We start from the raw sequence: 20239 nt of genomic DNA on the forward strand, positions 1-20239 counted from the left end.
TCCTTCCTTCCTTCCTTCCCTCCTTCCTTCCTTCCTTCCTTCCCTCCATCCTTCCTTCCTTTTGTCACCAGGGGGTCAGGCCCTGAGCTGGTGCTGGTGATTCAGCAGTAAGACCTGGTACTTTCTTGGGCCTTACAGTCATATGGGAAGACAGACCCTAAGCAGATCATCAAACAAAAATAACTACATAATTATCATTGTGATGAGGTTTACATAGGAAAATTACAGGGCGCCATAAGCACGTACAAAGGGATTGCACCCAGTCTGGAAAGTTATACTTCTGGCCTATTGCCTACAATTACAGGGTTGCCAAGGATTTTTTTAAATCGACATATATTGACATATAACGTCATGTAAGTTTAAGGTGTACAACATATGGATTTGATCCATTTACATCGCTGTATGATCGCCACTGTAGCATTTGCTAACGCCACCATCACTTCACATCAGTATCATTTCTTCCAGTGCTGGGAACAATTAAGATCGAGTCTCTCGGCAAATTTAGTGTTTACAGTTGTGTTGCCTACAATCCCTGGAAAGGATTTAAGATGTCCTGGTTTGACCAGCTAGCACTCCCTGCTCCTAGGGACTGTTTGTGTGGCTGGACTGCCGTCAGAGGCCCGCTCCTGGCCTCTCCGGCTCCTCCCAGGGAAGTCTGGGGGCTGAGTTATTGAGAGTAAACCAGGCCAGGCATATGGAATTCCATTCCTTTCCTCTCCCTCTCCTCTTGGAAGTGAGCTGTTCCCAGGGGGTATGCTGACTTCTGCTCATCCAAGCTTAAGTCTTCCCTGGAGAGTTACCTGACCTGTTGGTGCCTTGGTACCTCACTTGTAAAAGAGGGATCAGGATGCTGTCCGTGTGGGAGGCCAGCTGTGAGAGGGTTTATAACAGAGCTGGCCACACGGTGAGCCAGTGAATGCTATTTGTTATCGACTCTGGTCCTTCATTCCCCTCAATATACCTATCACGTGCTCATTCACTCATGTATTCTTTCAACGAATATTTATTGAGCGTCTACCCCAGGCCCGGCACTGTCCCAATGCTGGAGATGCAGCGTGAACAGGACAAGACAGAAGCACTGCCCACATGGAACCTGCAGTCCAGCAGAGGAGACAGCCAACAAATACACAGACAAATAGATCCACCCTAGGGTTGCCAGTGGTGAGAAGGGCTGGGAGAAAAGCGGATCAGAACAGGGAGGTGGAATGACGGTGGGGGATGTGTTTTACTCAGGGAGGTTGGGGAAGGCCTCTGAGGAGACTGAGAGAGTGAGGAAGCCAGCCTGGCAGCTCTCCTGGGAGAGAAGTCCAAGCAGAGGGGCCTCTGTGTGCAGAGGCCCGGGAGGAACACATCCCAGGGATGCTCCCAACAGCAGTCAGCACGCTGGCCGGCTCAGCAGAGTGGAGAGCTGGAAGGTGGTAGGAATGGGGAGGAGGGGCAGCTGGGGCCTAGCCGGGCAGGGCAAGGGTGGAGAGCAGGCAAGTTAGTGGGAGCAGCTGCTGGAGGGTGCGTGGACCCCCAGCAGAGAGGGCCCGCGGAGCAGGAGGTATGGGGGCTGGATTTTAAGAGTTGTTCACTTGCTTAAATGCTGCCCACTTAAGTGAACCAGAATGACCTCAGAGTGGCGAGCAGCTGCCACAAAGCCCATGCATTTTATTATAAGGACAGACAGGCACTGACCCGGAATAGCTGTGTGCAACGTAAGGGCTCATCTGATGAGCAGCTGAACAGAACATGTTGGTAGCAGCCAGAAGTGACCACTAATTACAGAACATGACAACTCACTCACGAGACATCACATACATTTCTTCTCTCTGTGAGTTTTCATGGGCCTGGGCCACAGTCCATTAATGAGGGAATCCGTTTGTGTTCTGTGGACCCCCAGCCAGCCCTCAGTGAGTGGGAGAAAAGCTGCTGTGGGCACAGGGTGGTCACCTTCAGTCACCTTGTGGGAGGGACGAGCTGTAGGTGGCACTGTGTCCATTTGTCTACCAGGGCTCTGCAGGCTTTGGAAGGGTGGAGGAAAAGCCATTAGCAGAAAATAAGCAGGGACCGACTTGGCCCAAGAACAAGAGCGCTCTGGCGCGTCCAGAGGGTCTAGAACAGCGCCCAGCACGTGGTAGGCAGTTAACAAAAGTTTATGGACTCGATGAATAGTTGCTTTTGTTATCCCCATTTTACAGAGGAGGAAACTGAGGCTTGGAGAGTCACAGAGCTAAGAGTGGCAGGTCTGGGTTTGAACGATGGTCTGTCTGAGCCGAGAGCCTGAGCTCCTAGTCTCAAGGTCCCGCTGTGGGAATCCCCCTCCCCAGCTCCCACCTTCACCCCAGGCCACCTTTTCATGAGTCTCTTCTAGAAGAGGGACCAGCCATGGAGTGCTATGGCTTGAAAACAGTCCAGCCACACCTCTGGAAGAATTTTGGCTAAAAGTCCTCCCCTACCCAAAGGTAAGGGAGAAAGCCTGGGGCTGTGGGGTGCAGAGTTTTCTCAGGACAAAGCAAACCTGCCTCCCAGGGGTTCAAATCACAGCCTTGGTAGCACTGTCCCTTCCCCTACATGGGAGCCCATGATCATTCCCAAGGACTCTGGAGACCCCTTAAATGGCTCCAGTCAAACTGAGAAAAAACCCTGGGAGCCTCGTGGGATATTCATAAAACCCACTGACCTTTATTTCTCATCTGCATTTCAGATGTCCTGTGTGCTATTAAATGCTCACAGAATTCACTGGAGGGGTGGGAAGTGGCTTCAATGTACAGACAGTGTCCCAGAAACGCGTTCCCAGGACGTTTCACGTCTTCCGCCCCAGCAGTTAGCCCTGCCCTTGGATGTCCTTGTTCCCAAATGCAGTGTATTCATTCCTGGGTTTGCTCTCACCGGTCCTCGAGGAAGCCCTGCCTAGGGGGAGGGCCACTAGGGTGGGGGCGGGGCTGGAACCGCAGGTGTCCTTGTCCTGTGACTAGGGGTCAGGGACCGGCCTCTTTTCCAGGGGAGGACACCTGCTGGGACGTGGCCTGGCATTCTAGAAGACCCTTCCTCCTCCTCTTCTTTCTTCAACCCCTGCTCCCAGAACCTCCAGGGAAGAGGAAGAGGGGGAAGGAGAGGCAAGAAATGCCCCAGAAGGCAGCGAGAAGGCCGCGGCTTCAGAGGGAAGCGGGGAGGTACCATGAAACAGGAGAAGAGATGAAAACTTTCTTTAAAACTAGAACGAGAGCGCTGTCCTTCCCTCACTCTCCCCAGCCGCCCTGACCACATCCTGAAGAACATCCCACCCCGATCCTGCAGGGTCCGCAGCAGCGGCTGGGGCCCCAGCCATGGTGTGCCTTCAACGGCAGGTGAGTGGGGTACAGAAGAGGGACAGGACCAGGCACCCTGGATCTTGGAGGGCTACTGGCTAAATCCCTCTACTGCTTCCTGCCTGTGGATGCCAGCAACATGCCTCCTCTAAGGAAAATACAATGATAAACTTATGGACCCATTCAGTTCCTGGATTATCTTTTCTGGGAGCTCAGTCTAAGTTCTCAGAGGTACCTCTTTCCTGGGTTTCAATTATGTGTTAATAACAATAGCTGTCACGTATCAAGCACAAGACACGCCCTGGGCCTGGGATGTGCCAGTTAATGTCTGAGCTTTCATTTACATCCTCAGCTCTGCCTACTGTAGTTCTAACCCTTACTGTAGCCCTGGGAGGGAGGTGGTGTTAGGCCCATGTTACAAATGAGAAATGGAGGCCCAGAGAAGTTAGGTGGTGGTACCCAGACAGGGGACAGTGGTGGGCCTGGGATGGAACTCAGTCTGACTCCAAAGCTCTTTCCAAGATGGTGGAATGCCTCCCCCCTCATCAGTGGGAACAACCCCTAATTACTTGGTAATGGGGTGAACTCCACAGCAGATGTGCTGGTGACCTTGCTGGGGTCCAGCTCCACACGGTGGTATTCGAAGATGGTCCTTCGCCGAGATTCTGAAACATAGGCAGAGCCTGTCATCAGGAGCAGCTCATGGCCAGAGGGCTTCGGGGCCTGGACCTGGAGCCTGACAGGTGGGTAAGAGATTGTAGTGAGTGGAACCGGGAGTTAGTATGCAGCCACTGAGGGCAGGAAGTAAACCCATCATCCTGGGATAATGGTGTTGAACCTGTGGGGAGACAGGAGAACAGGAGCTGGCCTTGAGGGGAGAGCTTTGTGTTATAAGCAGATTAATAACGCAGAGGCCCGGCTGTTCCTGGGGAAAGGACACAGGGGGTCCACACTTTCCCATGCCTCTGTGACTTTACAGCTGCTGTTCCCTTGATCCATAATGCTCTTCCACCCTTTCTCTTCTTCTCCAGCTCACCCTTCCAGATCCAGCTCAGGGCCACTTCTTCTGAGCACCCACTCTAGACCAGCTGCCTCTTATCACCCCCTCTGTCCTGTGCCCTCCTCTCACTGCACTTACATTGTGTGGTCATTAGGGTTGATTTGGAGGGTGGGGACCATTCGACTATGGTCACCTGGTCCCGAACCTGACCCACAGTGAGCATTCTGCAAATGTCTGCAGATGGACAGGCTGACCTTGGAGAACCTCTCCCCTCCTTGATGCAGGGGAGAGCAAGTTTCAGGGCCTGGAGCCAGGCTTATGTCCTGCCTCGCTCCCTGCAGAAACTTCCTACAGGACCTCAGAGTCAAGAGCCCTGAGTTCTGAGTCAAGTTCTGCTCCTGACAAGCAGGATAACCTTAGGGCCTTGGTTTTTTGTCTGTGAAGTGCATCTTCTTTCATGACCCTGCCTCCCTGGCCACACAGTGATTGGTCCAGGGCTGGGCATCTGATGAAGTCAGACCAATCAGAGACCTTCCCTGGGACTTCTAAACTATAACCAGAAGGCCCTTTGCTCTCCAGTAATACTGCTAAGAAGATGCAAGCTCGGCGTCCATGAATGGCCATGGTTCCAGTCTCAAGGGGAAAGCTAGAGGATGAAGCCACCTCGTGGAGAGAAACTGGTGGCATTCCAGGCTCTGGAGTCCCCAGACCTGCCCTGGTCCTATCTTCCCAGTTGTTGGCTCTTCCTTTGGTTCTTTGGGCTACTTCAGTATCCCCAGTGCACTCCTTTTCTCACTCAGCTGAAGGTGATTTGGAGAAAAGTTTCCCGAGGTGGCAGCAACACTCAGTGGGGGCATCCATGAAAAGGAGGGTGTCCTGTGCAACTGCTGGGTGGCCCATCCTGAATGAAGGATCGAGGGGAGCATCCACTGCTCAAAAGAACATCTCAGCTACGTTTCTGTAATTTATTTATCCTCGATTTTGGAACCGTTCCCTCCTACTTAACCCAGGATTGAACCCCAGGTGGTCTGACCCAAAGCGTGCTCTCTTCGAACCACACCCCACTGTCCTGCCGCAGAGCCTGGAGACACCTCAGCCCCTGAAGCATCCGCGACCACAAAATACCCTTGAAACATTCTGTGCGATGAAACGGAAACTGCTCCGGCGCTGGTGGCCGCAGCACTACCCTGGAACTAAACAGGAATCTGCAGTCCACCTCAGAGGCCTGTGCTTGAAATGCAAGCACTACCCACTCACAGGTGTGTGCGTGTGCGCGCGCGCACACACACACACACACACACACACACACACACACAGATTTTTTCTAATACAAGAAAGGTCCTTTGCCAAGCAGGGGTGGGTCTGAAGGAGATTGGGGTGAGGAAGGGCACTTTTCCGTAATTCAGCTGCCCAGAAGAGGCACCCATTTTCAATTCACCAAAGGCCCACATGTGCTGCAGGGCCCTCCCTGTGTGACACCAACTGCTCTGCGAAGGTGGACTGGGCTTTGGGTGAGCCTGCAGGATGTGAGACATTGGGTGGAGGATGGGGAAGTTCCAGGCAGCCTTTCACAGCTCCATCCCACCCACTACCCCCAGAAGCCATCTCTCCTAAAGAATTACCCCTTTTAACCCTGAAATGGAATAGGATAAAAAATAAAGGTGAAAATTCAGGTCTTCCGAGGTGCCTGAGGCCATGGGATCTAGACTCTGCGTAAACATTTCTTTCTTAATCTGCCTCGTCTTTCCAGGCTGAGTTCAAATGACAGGCCCCCCTTGAAGACATCCCCCACCCTTGGGTGCAGTTAGTGGCCCCTCCTCTGAGCTCCACAGCCTCCTGTGCACTGTCCAGTGTCATCTGTTTCACAAACATTTACTTTGCTGGCTACCTCCCCCAAGGCTATGAGCTCCCCAAGAGCAGAGCCTACAAGGTATATGTCTCTGTCCCCCAGCCCCTCGCACCAGGCCCTGCACAGAACAGGGTCTCAAGAGATGGCTGTGAATGAATGAATGGCTTACAAATAGTCAGGAAAACCCCAGCAACTTATTATAACTTCAGCCCGCAGCACAAAGGAAGAATGCCCTTCTTCCTCAGCCCACCTCAGATTATGGCCTTTCTCAAAAGGGCAGCCGCCAATGGGCCACAAAAAGTCAGACCCTCCCGAAGTTAGAGCCCAAAGGAGGAGGAGAATTGGCTTTCAGGATTTCTCCACCTGCAAGGATGCAGGAGAGAGCCTGCCCTCGGTCAGAAGGCAGGTGAAATAGGAGGACAAAGGGGGTCAGGGTTGGGGCATGATAGAGACACGGACTTGTCAAGGGAGTCGAATTCATGGATAGAGACACACGGACAGCAGCTGGGGAAGGCGGGGCTCCCAGCAAAGCCCACACCAGAATCTCGGAATGCGTCTCCCCACCAGCCTACTGGGGAGCAGAGGTGGGGACGTGCCTCAAGTGAGGGTACGGCCAGAGATGATCAGATATCCCCCAAAAGCAACACAGCCCTGCCAGCAAGGGTGGAGGAGATGTGTGTGGTAGGAAGTGGGAGGAGGGTGGGCGGGCCGAAACATATCTCTGATTAAAAATAGCTGCTCACGGGCTTCCCTGGTGGCGCAGTGGTTAAGAATCCGCCTGCCAATGCAGGGGACACGGGTTCAAGCCCTGGGCCGGGAAGATTCCCACATGCCGCGGAGCAACTAAGCCCGTGTGCCACAACTACAGAGCCTGTGCTCTAGAGCCTGAGTGCCACAGCTACTGAGCCCATGTGCCACAACCACTGAAGCCTGCGCGCCTAGAGCCCGTGCTCTGCAACAAGAGAAGCCACCACAATGAGAAGCCTGCGCGCCGCAACGAAGAGTAGCCCCGGCTCGCTACCACTAAAAAGAAAGCCCGCATGCGGCAACAAAGACCCAAGGCAGCCAAAAATAAATAAATAGATAAATAAATTTATTTTAAAAAAAAAGTTGCTCACTTCAACTGCCAACTTGTACTTTTTTAAGTGTCTGGTTTGGCAAGACTTTTATTTCTTGATAAACAGATCCCTTAATATCCCTGCCTGTGTTATTTGTTTTTGGATTATCTCACCAACATCTCGGGCTTGCCCAAGGACGATGATGTCCATCTGCCTGACCAACAGATCCCTGCTGGAACCAAGACAGTGGCCACCCCAGCGCCACATTTCTGGCAGTTTCAGACGTTTCTGTTTTATCTCTGCTTCCATTCATCAAAGATTCAAAAAACACTAAGGTCCAGACATGGAAAGCCCTGTCATGTAAGCAAGAGATGTTCATGGCTCAAAAGCGAGGTTGGCATGTCCTGTTCTGTTTCCACACCAGACACCAGCAGGGAGAGGGTTGGTTTGGTCAGAAGAAATCAGACTGACAGGTCCAGCCACAAACTTCCCTCCAAAACAGTGGTTACGATACAAAAAAATCTAAGATGGTGGCTCAGGAAAAAGTTTTCGTTTTGAAAACTTTTCGTTATGAAAAGTTTTCATCTTCCTTTGCTCATTTGGTTATTCTTTTAATAATCAGGAATTGAGCCCCATCAGGGGACCCCAGAGACAAACACAATGAGGGTCCTGTATCCCAAGGAGCTTTCAGCCCAGGAGGGGAGGGAGGAGAGACCTCCTCGGCACAGATGCAACGTAGAAAAGGTCAGAGGGAGGAGAGGAGGTGAGAAACGGCAAGGCTCAGGGAGCAGAGTAGAGGGAAAAACAGAAAAGAAAAAAAGAAAGAAAAGTGAAAAACGGGGCGGGGGGGGGGGGGGAGAGGAAGGGGGAGGGGAGGGGGAGGGGGGAAGGGGGAAGGGGAGGGCCCCAGGATGGATAAAAAGCTACAGTGAAGAGCACTGTAAAGGATCCTTTATCAGGAGCAGGGAGAAGACAAACTGGGCCAGATCTGGTGATGACACCCCCCACCACCACCACTTGGCTTCTCCTTCTCACTCCTCTGCAGCCAGTTCTGGGGCCTCCCCGTTCCCCACCCAGCTGCCCAGCACCAAGGTACAGCACAGGCCTCTGCCACATTTCTCAAGCCTGCTTTTGAAAGGAAAGGAAAGTTCTGGTAAAGGAGAAGGCCCAAGTGTTCAGGCCGTCCAAGGCCATTCTGGGGTCAGCCAAGGGGCGGGCTGCAATTAATTAATGAATTAATACAATTCCATTAATTCAGAATCTCTGTCAGTTTTGACGCTGGCTACCCTAAAGTTGCTTTTATACTGTCCATGAAAGAAAGGGTTTCTTAAACAAATGAATAGAGGAAATTATATTGACTTCTGGGGGCCCCTCCAGTCAAATAGTGTATCAGCTACCCTCTATGTTTTGCATGCTTCTTCAAACAGACGCTGCTAATCTGAATCTTTTCTCTGCATCAAAGCGTGCTCTGCAGACTCTGCTCCAAAGCCTGTGGAGCAGTTTCTGCGAGGAAGTAATGGTAAGAGAAACTCTGGCTGTTTTCAGCGTTTCTTCCCTCAACCGCAGGAATGAGACTGTGCAGAATTCCCTCCACCCTCAGACAGGGGTGGGAGGAAAGTGTTTGGAGACTGGGGGGAGGAGAGAGTCCCCCAGACAGGGTTCAGGGACTGCGGGATTCTTGAATAGTGGGGAGTAAACTCCACTCCTCACAGGGCCCCAGGCAGGAAGGAACCGAGCTTGGGTACAAGGGCAGTGACATCACTCATTCTGTAGGACAGGTGGGTTGGGACAACGGGAATATTCGAGGTGAATATCCCGGTGATAGGGTCTGTGGACCAGAGGCCTCTACCTGAACTTCTATCATGGTTTTTTGGGATTTACTGTTATTTGCAGCTCAACCAAATTCAAACGAATTCCCTGCTTGCTGGGTTGAATATCAGACCCAGAGGAATCTGATCTCTCAGCCACATAAAAGCCATCACTCCGAAAAGCAGAGGTTGTAGCCCTTTTTTTTTTTTTTTTTTTTTTTTTTTTTGCGGTACGCGGGCCTCACCGCTGCGGCCTCTCCCGCCACGGAGCACAGGCTCCGGGCGCGCAGGCCCAGCACCCACGGCCCACGGGCCCAGCCGCTCCGCGGCACGCGAGACCCTCCCGGACCGGGGCACGAACCTGCGCCCTCTGCATCAGCAGGCGGACCCCCAACCACTGCGCCACCAGGGAAGCCCTGTAGCCCATTTTAAAACCCAATGAAGGCCATGGATACTGCCCCAGAAAATGCATGCACGTGATATGCTCCACCCGTACCTCCATGTTCCTTCTAAAGTCCCTGCCTGCACCCCCAAGCTAAAAAATATCTGACAAAAAGAGATGCGATTATCAAAGCACTCACCCCCCAAACTCAGATGTCAGGTCCTGTTCTCACTTAGTGTCACCACAGGGCAGGGGACAGGGTCTCTGCTCCACCCATTCCCGTCAGCGCTCACTCTCGAGCTGCTACTCGTGTTTTGAGCACCTGCCCTGCTGCAGGCACTGGGCTAAGTGCTGGGGCCACGGCCAGCCCCCAAGGAGCTCACAGCCAGTTGGGGAGAATATGGATGAGCCAGACAGTGTCATGAGTTCTATATTAAAGCTTTTAACAAAGTGCCGGGGGGATGGAGGAGGAAGCCGTGAATTCTGCTGCATGGAGGAGGCAACATCTGAGCTGGACCAGTGAATGAGTAGGATTTGCCAAGTGGTAAAAGGACTTCGGGCGGGGGGCATTTCATACGAGGAACTGCATCAGAAAGATGCAGATAGCCCTTGGCATGTTTGGGGAACCCAGGGCATGCAGACCAGTGCTGCGTGGACAGAGTAGTGGGTGACAGGAGGGTCTGGAGATGAGCCTATAAAGGTGGGCTGTGACCATAACATACATGAGAAATATAATGAACACTTGTCTGTTACATACGGAAGTTGTTAAGAGAGTAAATCCTAAGAGTTTTCATCACGAAGGAAAAAATCTATTTTTTTCTGTCTTTAATTTCGCATCTATATGAGGTGGTGGATGTTCACTAAGCTTATTGTAATCATTTCGTGACGTATGTAAGTCAAATCATTATGCTGGACACCTGAAAGTTACACAGTGCTGTATGTCAATTACATCTCAATAAAACTGAAAGAAAAAAAAAAAAGTGGGCTGTGCCCAGAATCAAAGGACTTTGAACTGATGCTTTGGGCAACAAGGAGCCAGAGAATGACGTGACCAGATCTGTCTGGCAGTGACAAGAAGGAATGGGGGACAGAGGGCAGGGAGACTGGAGCCCGGGAGCCTCTGGGCAGAGCTTGGGAGTCAGGCGTGGGTTTTGCTTGGCGGGTGGACCCAGCACCTCCGAGAGTCACTGAATCCAGCAGCTCCCACAACAGAGCCCTTGCGTCTCCTTCTGGTCTCACAGGACAGGCGCAGCTGCCCTCCTGTTATTTCAGGTGGGCTCTGCTTCCTCCTCCGCCCCTCCTTACCCCACCTCCTCACATCTCCCTGGCTTGCTCTAAAACAGCCTTTCATTCCAGAATCACAGAGGAGCCTCAGATGCACACACTCCTGGGGGATCTGACTTCCTCTAATCCACCCTCATTTAACAGCTGGATCCAACACAGATTTCCTGAGACTCTCCCACTGGGCACAGAGAGAGCCCTGTGAGCTGTGAGGGAGGCACAGACCCCGCCCCGATGATGCATTAATGCATGGGGAGGAGGGTGGCATGGACACCAAGAATGGTCCTTCCTGCAAAGCAGCCTGGGTGTGTGCACAGCCTGGGTGTGTGTGGGTGTTTGGGGAACTGAGGAGGAAAGGAGTCACCCCTCTGGGTGGAATGGGAGTGGGTCAGATTTACAAAGTTTCAATAGTGGACCCCAGGGTTTAAAAAACAGAAGATTTGGGTTTCAGTTCTACCTTTCATAGCTGTGTGAAAGCAAGTCATGCCACCTCTCTTAGCCTCCGTGTCCTCATTTAGAAAGAAACAAACGTACAGACTTCATTTACGATGCTGCGAGGATGATCCAATAAGATACTGTAAAGCTCAGTGTCTAGGGATGGGATTGTAATTGTGTGGTAAGCAGCCTCTAAAATGGCCCCCAGGGCTTCCCTGGTGGCGCAGTGGTTAAGAAACCGCCTGCCAATGCAGGAGACACAGGTTCGAGCCCCAGTCCGGGAAGATCCCCCATGCCGCAGAGCAACTAAGCCCGTGCGCCACAACCACTGAGCCTGTGCTGTAGAGCCCGTGAGCCACAACTACTGAAGCCCAGGCACCTAGAGCCCATGCTCCACAAGAAGAGAAGCCACCGCTATGAGAAGCCCACGCACCGCAACAAAGAGTAGCCCCCGCTCGCCGCAACTAGAGAAAGCCCGTGTGCAGCAACGAAGACCCAACACAGCCAAAAATAAATAAATAAATAATTTTTAAAAATAAAATAAAAAAATAAAATGGCCCCCAATGATCCCTGCCTCCTGGTGTTCACACCCTGTGTAATCCTATCCTGGGTGTGGGTTGGACCTAGTGACTTGCTTCCAACCAGCAGAATATGGCAAAAGCGATAGGACCGCACTTCTAAGATGAGGTTACAAAAAGACTCTGGCTTCCATCTTGCTCACACTCTACCGCTGTCTTCCTTGCCTGCTCTGATGGAAGCCAGCTGCCACGTTGTGAGCCATCCTATGCGGAGGTCCACGTGGCAGGAACTGAAGGGGGACACTGAATCTTGCCACAACCACATGAAAGCTCTTAAAAATGGATCTCCCCCCAGCAGTGGCTGAGGTAACCCTGGGAAACACCTTGAGAACAGCCTGTGAAAGACTCTGAACCAGAGGACCCAGTTAAGTCATGCTTTGCTTCCTGATCCACAGAAACCCTGAGATAATGTGTTTGCTGTTTTAAGCCTCTAAGTTTTGGCATAATTTGTTATGCAGCAGTAGCTAACTAATACAATCAGGGTGATACTGAAACTATTTAGTAACCAGCTCAGTACAGGCATTAACCAATCAGAGCAGATGCTGACTGCAGCAACGGAGCAGGGTCTGAGCCACTCGCTAGAGCACTGGGAGTTCAGGGTGGGGACAGTGGAGGGGCAAGTGAAGTGGTGGGAATTAATCTTATGGAAATACACAAGGGCATAAAAGTAGCTATTTGCAAGAATATTCACTGCAGTTGTTGTAGTGAAAGATTGAAACAACTGAAGTCTATGCACAGGGGACTGGTTCAATTAAGGTACATCCACACAATGGGCTATCACACAGCCATGGTGATGCAGAATGATGGGCAAGATATACTTTGTTCAGGAGCAGAACAGAGGACATCATATGACATCTTTGGTGTTAAATATACGTACGTATACTTACCTGAAGGCTTGTAGCCCTAGAAATACCCTGGGAGCCCTGGTTGCCTCCAGGCAGGGGAATTGGAAGATGGGGTCAGGGACAGGAGAGAAACCTAATTTTCCTGTCTCCTGAAACCCCCTGGGATGCCCCTTCTATCAACTGGGGGTGGGGAAGCAATTATGGTTATGTTCTGGGAGGACTCATAAACCCTAATTTGGTGTCTTTGGAGATTTTCTAAATAGAGGGTGTGCTGAGTGGAAGGGCCCTGGCTCTCCTCCCCCTCCGACACCAGAGCAGTCCCTCCCCCTGGAGATTTTATTGGAAAAACCGGTTCCTCTGCTTGAACGAAGAAAAGTTGGAACTCATTCTGCCCCTTTTCTTCCCTCAGTTCCCACTCAACTCTCCACCACCCCTCCACTCCCTGTCACTGCCATTGCCCCTGCCAACCTGGCTCAGTCTGAGCTGAGTCCAGCCTCATCCAGGGATCTCTGTGGATCCCTGGGGACTCACCTGGTACGTCCGGGGATGGATTGAGAATCATGAAGGCATCTGACAGGCCTGCTTTGACGGGGTGCTGGGACGAGCTGATTTCCAGGACGGGCATAGGGATCTGCAGTGGGAAGAAGAGGCTCTGTCTACCCCCCAAACGCTCTTGGGCCAGCCTAGACTTCCCCTCCAAGCTCCAGACCCATCTGCCTGCTGGGCCTTGCCTCTTGGAGGACTCAGACATCTCAAACCCAATGGGGCCCCATCCAAATTCCAAGTCTTCCCCACACTATCTCCAAACACATTTCCTTTTTCTTTTCTCCCTCTCTGTGAATGGTGCCTCCATGCAGGCCAGAGACCTGGGAGTCACCCTCAGTTCGCACCCCCCTTCATTTCCCTCCTCCTCCGTCTAATACATCTCTAATACATTAGCTTGCTAACTGGCTCTCAAATCTATCCAGTTCTCTCCATCGCCCCCTCCCTACCCCAGGCTGGCATCACCTGTCTCCCATATCATCTCCCAGCATCCCCTCTGAGCCCCAGCCCTCTGCTCTCCACTCTGAAACCAGAGCATCCTTTTCAAAGGCAAATCCGGTTGTCCCCCTGCGCCCCCCTTCTTGCCCTCACTCTCTCCCCTCCGGCCAGGCTGCCTTCTTGCAGAGGTTTCTACCGGCCATGCTCTGTCCTGCCACAGAGCATGTGTTTTCTCGCTCCTGGAGCACACTTCATTTCTTTGCTTCCTTAGCTCCTACCCATTCTGCAGATTTCAATTCTTTTCCTCAGGAGAGCCTTCCCTGACCCCTGTTCAGGTAAAGAGCCCCGTGAAAGGCTTTCCTGGCATCTCCATTTAGGAGCACTTGTCACAGTGGCAATTCTATACTTGTCCCCACAATTAACACCTATCCCTCCAGCCAGACTCTCAGCTCCACAAAAGTAGGGCCGTCAGCCATCTTATTAACTGCCGTATCCCCGGCACCACGCCCTATGTCTGGCACATTGGAGGATCTCGACAGATAACTGCTGAATGAAAGAAAGGCCGTCTCTGCAGCTGGGCCCACTCACCTCTTTGTAGCCGAATACAATGCGGCCATCTTGGTGCAGAGCTGCCTGGAAGGTGAAGCTGCCCCTGTCCTCCCGGTCCTGGAGGTAGACGTGGTCCCACTGAACAACAAAGACTGTCCCTGGTGAGGAGAGCAGAGACCTGGCTGGACAGGGAGACAGTGAGGGGAGCAGGGCCCTGTGGAAACGGCGGCCAATGTGGATGGGCCACAGCTTGGCTTCCTTAGGGATGATGGGGCAGGAGGCAGGAGCTGGGCAGCCCACAGACAGCCTGACTTCCAAGCTGAAGAGGAACCAGAAAACCCTTCTTCAGCTTCCCCACCCCCAACCAGGTACTGTCATTGACCATCTCCAACCCCAAGCACGCCCTTTCCTTCTTGCCTATCCTGACCCCTTGAGATGAAAAGGAGAAGAAATAGGAGAAACAACTGTTCTCCCGGGGTGGAAGGTAGGTGTTCAAGGGACAACCTGGTGGGAATAAGAAACAGTAAAGGTCTCTGATACTTATTTCACCTCTACTAAGAGCCAAGCGCTTTCATTTCATTATCTCATCAGGTAGCAGGCATTTTTGTCCCCATCTTACAGGTGAGGAAAATGAACACAGAACGTTAGGGTGGCTGTCTTGCTGTGTGACTGTGGGCAAGTCCCTTGCCCTGTCTGGGACTTGGGCTCCTCTAAACGGGCTGGACCAAGGGAGCCCTGGAGCTGGGTGACTTAAACTCTGAGCTCTGATCTCACCATTGTCAAAGTAAGCAACTGTGGAGTTGTCGGAGCGGCCAGGGTTGAAGTTGGCCATCAGAGGAGCCACGTACTGAGTAGCCGTGAGCATCCGATGGACCACATCACCCATGAAGATGAAGCCTGGGGTGGGAAGAAGTGTAGACAAATCATCAGAGATGGCCCAGAGGGGTTGCTTCCTCGTGCAGGAAAGAGCAGTGTAGACGGGGCTGGAAGTGCGTCTTGGACCTCCGTCCAGCAGCCTCACATAGTGGGCATGGGTCTAGCATGTATGGAGCTAAAGGGCCCCAGAGCAGAAGGTTCTCTCTGCCCCTCCCACCTCTCTCTGTCCCTTGGAAAGTGCACAGGAATCAAAGACAGGCTCCTCATATCAACTGGAAGCCTGGTCCCAGGAAGCAGGCTCTCAGTGCAGTCTCCTCCCTCTCACTTACAGACTCAGAAGCACAGGGGCCAAGGGACTGCCCACAGTGGCCTGCACAGACCCAGAGGGAGAGAAAAACACACACACACAGACATACACACACACACACAAGCAAGTCAGTTGATGTGAGGAAGCTGGGCTGAAACACTGATGACCTCTCTCCTGGGAGTGGGGTCCCAAGAGAGCCACATGTGGGACCCTCCCCAGTCCATCTGTAAAACCCGGTCTCCAGGGAACCTTCCCAGATAGGTCCCAAGTTCTGGCTGAAATCTCCACACCCTCTCCCAGTCCCACAGACAAGGCCTTACCTCCGGTTGCTATGGTGATCTGCCGCAGAGGATGCCCGTAGAAAGGGAAATCAAAGGACAAGACCACTCTCTGCAGGGGATGGGAGAGAATCAGCATGGGCCAACCTGCAGGCCAGAGGGCTGGGCATCCACACTGCCCCATGCTTATCTGGATGGGACTGGTGGGGGGGTGGGCACAGGCATGTCCAGGGCAGTACCACAGGAGGGCGCTCCAACTCTGGCAAAGCCCCCCAGGGTCCCCTGGAAAGCACTTCCCAGACCACAGACCTCAGGCCACAAGCCATGCCCACTGACCAGGTGTGGCGGGTTGGCCCCCAGCCTCCCAGCCCAGGGCAGCGTTGCCAGGGACTGGGGCACTCACCGAAGCCTGCCGGTGGGTGTTGGAGAGAATTCGGTGAACTTTCACTTGGCTCTGGTTGGCCTTGGCCACGTCCACCCACAACTCCCGGCTGCGGGGCTCGCTGGGACCATAGAGACGGGACACATAGTAGCTGTGGTTGTCCTCCTGTCGTTATCCAAGACAGAGCCCACAGGAGGCATGAGGAATCAGGATGCCAAGAACCACAGAGTCTGGATACAAGAATTCATGGCCCTCCCAGGGGGGCAGACCGTGGCCCAGAGCTGGTTTAGGCCTGGGAGCCCTTTGGCCCCGGAGAGCTCAGTACCTGCTCCCTAGCCATGCCCCCAACAGCTCTGGCCCCAGCTAAATCCATACCTGCTGTAGCCATGCTCCACCCTGCCATCCCCAAGACAGGCCAGGAGGCTTCTCCTACAGCCCCTGAGTCCCCCGCAGAACACACCCAAGGCACAGCTCAACTTGGGAGGTGAGGGAGCAACAGGCAAGGCAGCCCCAAACAGAGCCCTTGTCTTCAGGGAGCTCCCAGACTGAGGGGGAGACATAGCCCCCTTCCCTGGGGAGCACCCAGTTTAGGGGAGAAGAAAAAACTGGATTCAGAAGCCACCAGTCTAAAGATGTTGATCTTGGGGCATTGCTAGTCTGATGGAGCAGGTGGGACTTATACAAACAGAATACACAGACACAGACCCTCCAGCAGAGAGATAAGACAGGGCCCATGTCAGTCACTAAAGGCTTGAGAGACGGGAGAGAAGCGGCAATGATGCCTTCAAGTCGTATTTTTAAGCTTTACTATGTGCCTGATGGGGACAAAATAAAAGAACAAGCCAGAACCCAGAGGGCTGGGGGTTAACTCTGTAAAGCCTGCCTGTACAGGAGCATTTAGGGGCAGGATTTAAAGGAGGCTGGACATGGTCAGCAGAAGGTACGGAAGAGCCCAGGGAGGAGGCAATGTCAAAGCATTTCAGCCCATCCGGGAGTACCAGCCACCAGCCGTAGGAGGAGAAGAGGCAGAGTGGGCAGGTCCACTCGGCCGCTGCCACAGAAGTGGAGCTGCTGACTCGTGCGGAGCCCTGGCGGGTCATCAATCAGGCTGTCAGGCTGCAGTGGCCGCAGACACAGCAGAGCCGACCATGTTCTCCCTGCCAAGCTGCCAGCTGCCCAGCCAGCCCTTGCCCTGGGCCCAGCACGAGCAGGGCTGAGGGATGCCTGCTCTCTCCACCCGCCGGAGACAGACTCTGCTCTTCTGACGAGTGACACACTCTGGGGACCTGGGGTCGGGGCAGGGCTGGGGGAAGACGAGCAGGAGAAACATGGGGCTGGGGGTAGATTTCCCACTGCCACTGCCTGGTGCCTCCCCTCCAGCCTCTAGACTGCCGGCCCCTCCACCCATCCTTAGCACGGACATCAAACAAATCTAAACAAACCTAAAACACATACGAGGCCACAGCCCGCTGCTCACAAGCCATCGGGGGCTCCCACTGCCCTCGAGACAAAATCCAAACCGCAGCCTCACGTACGAGGTCTCACCGTGAGCCAGCCCCACCTTCTCTCTAGCTTCACTTCTCTCTCCCTCTCCTTCGCCTGTGCCTCCTTGTACACCCACTCACCAGACTGACCCCCCGACAGTCTGAGGCCACCAGTGGTCACTCATGCCTTTGCACACGCTGGTCCTCCTGCCTAGAATGACCTTGCTTTCTCCCCGTGGCAGATTCCTACTTCTTCAATGCACAGCTTAAACATCACCTTCTTATTGATCTCCTCCCCCGACTTGCCCCGTGAGGACCTCCACCGTCCACAGGAGTCCTCCAGGGCTGACTCATGGGTGCAGTCTGTGAGAGTCACATGGGCCCATGCTTGCTGGCTTTCTGAAATTACTCATGAAGCCACCTGAGGGGGTCACCCTGATGCCACCACCTCTGGGGTGCCCCTGCCAAGGATGCTGCCTCCCCTTGCTGTCACAGTCACTTACCCTGGGGTCCCAGAAGATGCCCAGAGGAGGAACCGCTGCCCCCCAGTTTGCCCCTGGGCACCGGGGCAACTGTGCTTATGCCCTGAGCTCACAGCTTCCCTCAGGAAAGCGGCCCCTTCACCTTCTGCTTCTCCCCTGCCCCACAAGAGACCAGATGCCACGTCTTTTCTCCCTGGGTCTCCATCTCTCCTATCTCCGTCCATCTCTGCTGGGGTCCCCACCTTGACCAAAAAAAAAACCAACCAAAAAAATTACCTGCCACCACTATTGAAAACAGTATGGAGGTCCCTCAGAAAACTAAAAACAGAATTACCATATGATCCAGCAATCCCATTCCTGGGCATATATCCAGACGAAACTATACTTCAAAAAGATACACACACCCCTATGTTCATAGCAGCACTATTTACAACAGCCAAGACATGGAAACAACCTAAATGTCCATCTACCGATGAATGGATAAAGATGTGGTACATATATACAATGGACTACTACTCAGCCATAAAAAAGCATGAAATAATGCCATTTGTAGCAACATGGATGCAACTAGAGATTATCATGCCAAGTGAAGTAAGTCAGAAAGAGAAAGACAGGGCTTCCCGGGTGGCGCAGTGGTTAAAAATCTGCCTGCCAATGCAGGGCACACGGGTTCGAGCCCTGGTCCGGGAAGATCCCACATGACGCAGAGCAACAAAGCCCACGAGCCACAACTACTGAAGCCTGCACGCCTAGAGTCCGTGCTCTGCAACAAGGGAAGCCACTGCAATGAGAAGCCCGCGCACCGCGACGAAGAGTAGCCCCCGCCCGTCACAACTAGAGAAAGCCAGTGCACAGCAGTGAAGACCCAACGCAGCCAAAAATAAGTAAATATATTTTTAAAAAAGAGAAAGACAAATACCACATGATATGACTAATATATGGAATCTAAAATATGACACAAATGAACCTGTCTACAAAACAGAAACAGACTCACAGACATAGAGAACAGACTTGTGGTTGCCAAGGGTGAGGGGAGGTGTGGGAGGGATGTGGGAGTTTGTGATTAGCAGATACAAACTATTATATATAGAATGGATAAACAACAAGGTCCTACTGTATGGCACAGGAAACTCTATTCAATATCCTGAGATAAACCGTAATGGAAAAGAATATAAAAAAGAATGCACATGTATGTATAACTGAATCACTTTGCTGCACAGCAGAAATTAACACAACATTGTAAATCAACTTTACTTCAATTAAAAACAAAAAAAAAATCACCGGCCAAGAAACAAAGCCCCTTGCACACAAACTCATGCAAAGACATGTGAACAAAGGTGCCCAAGAGAAGAGTCTGAGGGCCCACAGCCTGCTTCCTGGGAGTCACATGGTGAGCAGTTTTTAATCCACCTCAAAGCAAAAACAACAGGGGGCCCTGACCAACACTGTGCATCTGACAGTCTGCAGGACTCCAGCGCCGAAGCCAGTTTAGGTTCAGCTGCAACCACGTGCCACAGCCGTGGCTACAGCTCAACTCTTCTCTCCACTAGCTCCAACCAAGGAGTGGTTTATTAAAGGGCATCCGTCAGCCTAAACTTTTGCCTGAAGAAAGGAAACCAAGTTTAGATGCTATTCAGCCCATCCTTTAAATGTCTACTCCCACCGCCACCGCCACTCCCAACCCCCAACTCTGAGCCCCTGACACACAGGGACAGGCAAGATCACCTCTGCACCCAGGGCTCAAGGTCCCTGAATCCTTGATGCCTGGGGAGTGTTTGCCAAGGTGAGGCGAGGCCTGTTCTGGGAGTCCAGAACCTTCCTTTTGCCCTTTTATAGGAGAAGAAAGAGGGACCGGTGCCTGGCACAGTCAAAATTTTGGAAGTAAACCTGCCTCTCTAATTCCTAGGCTGTCTTATTATGACCTGTCGGGGAGGGGGACGTGAGTGACCAACAGAGCAAAGTAGCGTCTAGGTGGCACTCTAGTCCTTTTGAACGCACAGAAGGTTTAACTGTGTCCTGCAAAAAGCTTTGTTCAAGTCCTAACCGCCCCCATACCTTGAATGTGACCTTATATGGAAAGAGAGTCTTTGCAAATGTAATTAAGATGAGGTCATACTGGATTAGGGTGAGCCCGACTACAGGTGTCCTAGTAAAAGAAAGGAGAGGGAGATTTAGATACAGAGACACAGAGGGGACACAGGGAAGAAGGCCATGTGACAATAGAGGCAGCGATTGGAGTGATGCAGTTTACAAACCATGAAACACCAAGGATGACCAGGGACCACCAGAAACTAGGAATAGTCAAGGAAGGATTCTTCCCTAGGCTTCAGAGTGAGCGTGGCCTTGCTGACACCTCGATTCAGACTTCTGG

The 20239-nt window shown here is 52.6% G+C and overlaps 1 protein-coding gene across 2 annotated transcripts in view; it reads right to left on the reverse strand.

Moving 5' to 3' along the window:
• PLXDC1 (plexin domain containing 1) overlaps positions 1-20239 on the reverse strand; it is a 63955-nt gene that overhangs the window by 19002 nt on the left and 24714 nt on the right. For both annotated transcript variants that reach the window (XM_027094505.1, XM_027094504.1), the window contains exons 3-8: positions 15924-16067; positions 15563-15632; positions 14834-14956; positions 14099-14217; positions 13061-13160; positions 3863-3958 (exon numbers count right to left, since the gene is read on the reverse strand). In XM_027094505.1, the coding sequence (XP_026950306.1) occupies positions 3863-3958; positions 13061-13160; positions 14099-14217; positions 14834-14956; positions 15563-15632; positions 15924-16067 (652 nt within the window). The remainder of the gene's footprint in view (positions 1-3862; positions 3959-13060; positions 13161-14098; positions 14218-14833; positions 14957-15562; positions 15633-15923; positions 16068-20239) is intronic.

This window comes from Aethalodelphis obliquidens, unplaced genomic scaffold (genome assembly GCF_003676395.1).
Source record: "Aethalodelphis obliquidens isolate GAN/ISIS:26980383/991018 unplaced genomic scaffold, ASM367639v1 scaffold89, whole genome shotgun sequence".
Lineage (NCBI taxonomy): Eukaryota > Metazoa > Chordata > Mammalia > Artiodactyla > Delphinidae > Aethalodelphis > Aethalodelphis obliquidens.